The sequence below is a fragment of the Quercus lobata genome, chromosome 2 (genome assembly GCF_001633185.2).
Source record: "Quercus lobata isolate SW786 chromosome 2, ValleyOak3.0 Primary Assembly, whole genome shotgun sequence".
In the NCBI taxonomy this organism is placed as follows: Eukaryota; Viridiplantae; Streptophyta; class Magnoliopsida; order Fagales; family Fagaceae; genus Quercus; species Quercus lobata.
In genome coordinates, this window is record NC_044905.1 from 80,040,945 (window position 1) to 80,048,000 (window position 7,056).

The 7,056-nt window shown below is 34.9% G+C and overlaps 1 protein-coding gene and 2 long non-coding RNA genes across 3 annotated transcripts; 1 reads left to right on the top strand and 2 right to left on the bottom strand.

The window, feature by feature from the left end:
• The first annotated feature begins 1,547 nt into the window (after positions 1-1,547).
• On the top strand, positions 1,548-3,020 carry LOC115978330 (putative nuclease HARBI1). The gene is made up of 3 exons (XM_031100351.1): positions 1,548-1,940; positions 2,042-2,273; positions 2,360-3,020. The coding sequence occupies exons 1-3, from the start codon at positions 1,635-1,637 to the stop codon at positions 2,758-2,760; spliced, it is 939 nt and encodes a 312-aa protein (XP_030956211.1). The 5' UTR covers positions 1,548-1,634; the 3' UTR covers positions 2,761-3,020.
• An 866-nt stretch (positions 3,021-3,886) lies between these two features.
• Positions 3,887-4,854, bottom strand: LOC115978405. Its single transcript, XR_004088705.1, has 2 exons — positions 4,409-4,854; positions 3,887-4,082 (listed from the first exon to the last, which is right to left on the bottom strand). It is a non-coding gene; the product is annotated as an uncharacterized LOC115978405 (long non-coding RNA).
• Positions 4,855-5,392: 538 nt separating this feature from the next.
• Positions 5,393-5,964, bottom strand: LOC115978404. Its single transcript, XR_004088704.1, has 2 exons — positions 5,578-5,964; positions 5,393-5,457 (listed from the first exon to the last, which is right to left on the bottom strand). It is a non-coding gene; the product is annotated as an uncharacterized LOC115978404 (long non-coding RNA).
• Positions 5,965-7,056: the final 1,092 nt, after the last annotated feature.

Consider the following 7,056-nt stretch of genomic DNA (forward strand, 5'->3'; position numbering starts at 1 on the left):
TCTCTCAATATTTATTTTTATTTTCCTTTGAAAAAGGAAAAAGTTCTATAGCCTTCCCTAGATATTGGAGCAATTGGCCAAAGTTACAAGAGTAGGGTACTTTGTGTACACAGCCTCTGTACATGAGGTGGATTAGGGGACCCCCTTCAATTGATAAGAGTGGGCATACTAGGCATTGGGAGCTACCTATGGTTTGAAATGGTGGTTTTCTAGTAAGCTGTTGGGAGAGGAGAGGAAGAGCCTAGCTTTGTTAGGATATGGCCTTGTGGCATGAGTAGTTTTTGGGTAAGTAATATTTTTAAGATTGAAGGCAGATGCTTGTGGTGGCATGAGTAGTTTACTGCTTAGATGTGGCATGAAGTAGTGTTGGTGCTAGGTTAACCATAGTGGGATTGAAACAGTAGAAGTTAGGAGTTATTATGCCACAATTTGTTTTTTGGTTTAATGGTAGTCATCTTAAAATTTTGTCCAGAAGAGCATGCTCATTGTTAGAGTTTGTAACTTTTGAAATGTCCCCATAACTCCAATGGCTAGTCATATGAGTTAGCCCAATTTCATACCTTTTTGTGTAATTAGTGTTTTGACAACCTTTCTATTGAGGTGTATTTTAAAGTAAGTTTGTTTTTTACATCCTTTGTTTTCTCAATGACCATGTTTTCTACAGAAAGTTATATTAGTTGCAACATTCAGCTTGAGGTGGTTTTGTTTGGTTGGCCAAATATTAACCAGTTCATTTTTAGAAACTTCTACTTATGGGAGCATGGTCCTTCATCATCAATGTCATCACTGATGGAATCTTCCTTGCTCCCTTTTAGCTATATCACCTGGATCATTTGATTGAATAATGACCCATTCTCCACTTGTAAAAAAGTCACATTTACTTGACTCATAATTCCAAAAAAAAGAAAAGAAAAAAAAAGGACAATGTTCAGCTAATATATCACATGGTCATGGATGTGCTTTGGTCAAATAAAATATAAATACATTAAATATATATATATATATATATATATTGATGTCTACCTTGAATGTTTTATTGTTATTGCTTAGACTATTTTCTGATTATTATTTTTTATTGGTTGTATAGCATTAGATATCATCTGTATTTCAAGGCTCTGAATTGTAAGCTCGATATCTTTTGGATCATTGTTCAATATCTATAAAGCAGTCTCAAGGTATACAAAAAGGATGGATTTGCTAAACGACTCATTTGATTCCCAGCACAAGTGAGTTTCTATACTTTCCCTTGTAGATGTGAATCTATAATTTTTAGAAATATTGGATGAAATCGTGAAAGCATATGCTTAGGATTGTTAATTTATTGGTACGACCATAGTTTGAGCCTAGTACCAGTTTGAGTTCCAATAAAATTTAACAACTTGTTTTTAGGCTACATATTATAGTATCACATGAATAAATGTACATGCAATTAAAGTCGGTAACATATGCAGCGACGCAGACTTCGATCTTAGTGACGCATTGTACTCGCAGCATATCTAGTCGGGTGTGCATGTCTAGCTTACGTGAATACCTATATGACTAAAGTACCATTGCATACGAATATACAAACTGGCTTAGAATGGGTACAATATATTTTAACTGGACATGAGAAGAAATGTCGAAGAAATTTTAGAATGTCAAGCTATGTGTTTAGACAATTGTGTAATACACTGCGCCAGTATGGATATTACGGTACTAGAGGTGTTTGTGTGGAAGAGTCTCTGGCAATGACATTGATGATACTTGGTCATGGTGAGGGTAACAGAATGGTGCAGGAAAGATTTCAGCACTCGGGTGAGACAGTGCATCGACACATGGGCACGGTAGTTACATTATTAGCCACCGTTATGGCACGGGACATTATCCAACCTGCTGATCATACATTTCGGGACGTGCCAGAACATATTCAACATTCAGATCGATATTGGCCACATTTTAAGGTATTTTGTGAATTTAGTATCTTCACTTGATTTAAGTTAAATTATCTTTATGGTCATACTACGTATTTTATTTCACATGGTATTTTTGTCCCAATGATTAGGGTTGCATTGGTGCAATTGATGGGGTCCATGTCCCCGTGGTCATTGATGTTAAGGACCAGCTCCCATACTATGGCAGGAAGGGGATCACCACAACAAATTGCATGTGCGCATGTGACTTTGACATGAAGTTCACATTCGCATGTGTTGGATGGGAAGGATCGGCGCATGACACGAGGATTTTTTACAGCTGCGTCAATAATGAGAGTTACAACTTTCCGAACGCTCCAGCTGGTTTGTAAATATTCAGTTTAATTACAGTATTAAAGTATGTATTAATGTAGTGAAAATACTAATGTAATAAACGTTTTCATTTGCAGGGAAGTATTATTTGGTTGATTCAGGATACCCTATGAGGAAAGGGTTCCTTGCACCATATAAGGGGGAGAGGTACCACATTGGAGAATTTCAGCCTTCTGAAGTGCTGCATCGTCCAGAGGAGATGTTTAATTATCTCCATTCATCACTCCGTTCGGTCATAGAACGAACTTTTGGAGTTTGGAAGAATAAATGGAGAATTTTGAGACATATGCCACCTTTTAAGATGCACACTCAAAACTTGGTCATTGTTGCTACAATGGTTCTTCACAATCTCGTTAGAACACATGAGATAAACAATGATGCTGAATGTTCAGGATCTACAGAGGCCACATCATTTGGTAGTGAGACAGGTCATTACGATGCCATGGCAGAAACAATCTCAATCTTGGACGAACCTTAGATGAAACAGGTTCGTATGCGTATCACAAGATCGATATGTGCGGACGATAAATGACTTTTGTGGGGATCATAACTGATGGTTTTTTGAGTTCGTGGATTTGTTTTGTTATGAATCATAAGGATCAAGTGTTAAATCTGTATCTTAGAAACTTTCAGGACACTTGATAGTTTATCCAAATTCACACAAAAAGTGTTTTGTTGTTGGCATCGACTATGTATTTTTCACAAGTAGAAATAAGACCAATTATCACTTTCGTACTACAGTGCTCGCATTGTACTCTTTCTGATACGTTAGTGTGAAAAGATGAAGTTCACACTCAAAACAGATTTCCAATGAGTTTTAAAATAAATTTGCATAATATAAAGGCAAAAACAAATACACAACGTGTTCAAATAGATTGTAAAATATTCCAAATAAATGACATTAATCAGGAAACTTGATTTAAAAAAAAGCCATTCAGGCAGAATAATATCAAATAGAAACGAATCAATAGAATAATATCAAATACAAAAGAATCTACATGAAGCCCTAAACAAATTTTAGCTATCCCCAATAATTAAGATTGTACTCTTTCTACTACTTTGCAACCTAGCTTTGGGTCAGAGACACTACTACTCTGTCTAACATTATAGAGCAAAGCATCACGCCCAATTAAAACTACATGAAAAAAGCCATCATATTGGTTTGTATGAAGATCTAGTCCCTCTAAAAGTCCACACCATCTTGGATCATGGGATACAATTTCTTTACACTTGTATTAACTGCTTCGAGCTCTTTCAAAACTGTAAATCTTCCAGTTGAATATAAATTTCTAATTTCGCTATTAATGCTAGTTTGCAAACCGGTCAAAGCTTGTGCCCACAAATATTTGTCATCAACATTCAAATCAAACAACTTTCTTCGAAAATCGGAGAAGGCTGAAGCAAAGACACTGCAGATAACAACAGAAAACTTCAATCAATAAAAAACTTCACGCATATTTAGCCCAAAGATCACTTTTTTGATCCACAGAAGAAAATTTTTATGCGCATTTATTAATACAATATTGTCAACAGAGATTATTAAAGGGCAAAAAAAGTAGAACTGCACAATATTATCAAAAAAATATTATTATAAGGCAAAAAAGTAGAACTGCACAGAGCACAACTATTGCCTTTTATTAATTCAACATATTAATTAACAAACATAGGAAATATACATCATCTCGAAAAGTAAGATGATCTCTTCTTCAATCGCTAGGTAGAAGCTAATCACTCTCATGCATCGACTCATCAAACTTCAAAGCTCTCAACTTTTCACCATTTTAGCTTTGCAGAGAAGTACTGTAACAAGTTAACCCACAGAACAAATAAGAAACCAGTAATTGAGGTGATAAAGAAACTTGTAATCTTCAAATGCTACTGAATTTCCCATTTCTTCTTGAATCATTTTCCCCCTAATTAAACAAATTATCAAAACCCACCAACAAAACCCAACATCTATAGCATACAAGATAAACAAAAAGAACTGATGCATGTGTGTGAGTACATATACAAAAATGGATACATAAAAAATTCTATATGTAGATGAAGATCTGAAAAAAGAAGTTATTGGAGCTGGGAAAATTAGGGTTTTTGGAGGTGGAAAGTGGGGAGAAAGGAGGACTCACCTTGGACTTTGAAGAATTTGAAAAACCTGTTCTCTTTCTCTCTCTGTGTTTCTCTAATCAAACCTTGGCTTGGTGTGAGTGTGGTCTTTTTATCTCGGGGGCTGAATGTAATCAAAAACTATCAAAATATATAATAATATATCGAGCAAATTCACACTGATGTCCAAGAAAAACCATCAGGAAAACCATAAGACAAAGCACCAATTTCCTGCACTTATTTGAACACGTCTTTAACTAATTTATGCACATGGGCTAAGTAAGTAACTGACTGCAAGCTTTGCTCATCTCAATAAAATTCATAACCAACAATCCAGTATTACTTTAACCCAAAGCACATAATAACAATCCAGTAATCCACATATAAAATCGTATCATCTTCAAAAGCAGGATATTTAAGAATAATATAGGATGCTATCAATCCAGTATTACCTTAGGTTACGAATTTTATAATGGCAAACTTTTCCATAATGAAAGTATGAATGAATCTGCCTTCATTTGCAACTACATTCAGGAAATGAAAAGGACTCAGATTTCACAGATTTCACACTCCAGTCCACACATTTCAGGTATAAAACCTCTAGCTCTAAAAAACCAATATGGCCAGGACTCAGCTCTATCAGATTATTCTAGCAATCCACAATCCCTAATCAAAGGAGAAAGATCATCTAGAAAATATTAAAAATAATAATTCACGAAATTGCATATGATAAATGTCTTTAAAATATTTAAATGCTAAAGTCACTCAACAAAAGTCGGGTAATGCCCTGTTACTTGGAAAGTGCATTTTTATCAAAGTGCAAAACTCTTCTTCATTTGAAGCACAGAATGAAGAACACCACAATTGAAAATCAGATAAAGAGAGGGCATTCACAATTCTAACATCTTTGTTGAGAATATTTGGGATCACAGTATATGTCAAAAATAAAATTAAAAGAAAAACATTGTCAAACGAAACAGAGAGATTGAAAGAAACATTACATTTTCTGAGCAACCATTGCCAGCCTTCTGAACACTTTCAATGGTTAACTGAAACAATTAAATTATGGGCACTGCAAAAGACAAAACCAATGGATATTATCACTGGGAAAAAATATAAATTAAAAAAAAAAAAAAAAACCGAGCAACATTTATGGAATTTTAAAAATCGATTGGAAAGGGGAAAAAATTACCTTCAGTACTGGGTAATATGACATCCATTTGCAGATAAAACCAAAAATCTTGCTAATCGAAAAATTTACATTCCCATATATTTATGGGAAGAGATGTGTCATGGGTCGGAGCTCGAGGGACGGAGGGAAAAGGGGGAAATGGGTTTCTGGAAGGAAGAGAAGATGCCGGCGTCGGACTAGTGTTGTCTTCCGATAGATGGATTTCTCACCTGGGCTCTTCGCCGGCGTCGGACCGATGTAGGTCTTCCTTCATCAATCTCGGATGGGCGTGGAACTCTCCACTTCAGAGGCTTAGCTAGGGTACGGTGAGGAGTGGAAAAGAAAATCAGAGTAAAATTTTGGTATTTATATGCTACAGTAATTTCAGCAGCGCTATAGTACTTTCAGCTAAATTTATCACACGAGTTTTCCTACTTATTTGCTACAGTGTTTTCAATTTTCAGTTTTCAGTTTCAGCAACAATAAGCTCAATCCAAACGGACCCAAAGTTTTAAAGTCTGCATTTTCAAGCCGCATTTTTTTTTTTTTTTTTTTTTTTTTTTTTTTTTTTTTTTTTTTTTTTGGATGTGCATCTATCATTGTTCATTGTTCATGAACAGTGATTTTAGGCTTATGAACAGTAAAAAACAGAGTGAACAGTAATATTTCACACATTAAAAAATTATTTTACTATAGTGTTTTTAGTTTTCAATTTCAACAAAAATAAATTGTATTCAAACGAACCCTATATATACTTTGCAATGGCTGCTAGAGCTTACACAGCTTTATTACATATTCTAGTTATAGAATGGAAATAAATACAATGAAAGACATTACATATATATGTTTCTTATGCATTGTGTTATTTAAAGACACTCAAGGCCAAGTTCATTTTTATCATCTGTGGGGGAGGTGTCTGCCATTTGTTGCGCAGTATGGTACGAGGTGGTTCATCCTTCCTAATATTCTCCAAAAAAAATTTCGGCTTAAAACTGCTATGAATTACTTAAAAAGAATATGTTAAGTAAAAAAAAAAAAAAAGATGAAATAAAATTATGGTAAGATGGTAATCAGCGCAATTGCAATGATATTAGTTAAATGATGGACAAAAACATGTCGAAGATGAAATAACATTATTTAACATTATTGATGGAGATCTTACATGCACCTTTGTTTCATCTCTGGTCATAATATGTCTGAACCATGCATAAGAGAGAGAGAGAAAAGAGATATCAGCCATTAACAAAACATTCACGTATGCAAAGTTGGCCGGCATGGCATGGCATATAGAGATCAGAGTTGGAGATCCTATCGCAGAGAGAAGGTGCCTATTACTATATTTCAAGCACTATAGGTGCCATCTCTACTGCGACAGGAACTCCACTTTTAACCTCAGTTCACATGAATTATCATCATCTTTGTGGTACTAATGCTTACAAGAAGTTGAAGGGACTCTTGTCACAGAAGGGATGGTTCTAGCTAAGCTTTTGCTTGTATAAC

What these genes read in the sequence shown, in the direction of transcription:
- LOC115978330 (XM_031100351.1), top strand. Translation starts at nt 1,635, where the DNA reads ATGTCAAGCTATGTGTTTAGACAATTGTGTAATACACTGCGCCAGTAT. An exon ending in GATATTGGCCACATTTTAAG is followed by an intron (nt 1,941 to 2,041) that starts GTATTTTGTGAA and finishes CCCAATGATTAG; the next exon opens with GGTTGCATTGGTGCAATTGA. An exon ending in CTTTCCGAACGCTCCAGCTG is followed by an intron (nt 2,274 to 2,359) that starts GTTTGTAAATAT and finishes TTTCATTTGCAG; the next exon opens with GGAAGTATTATTTGGTTGAT.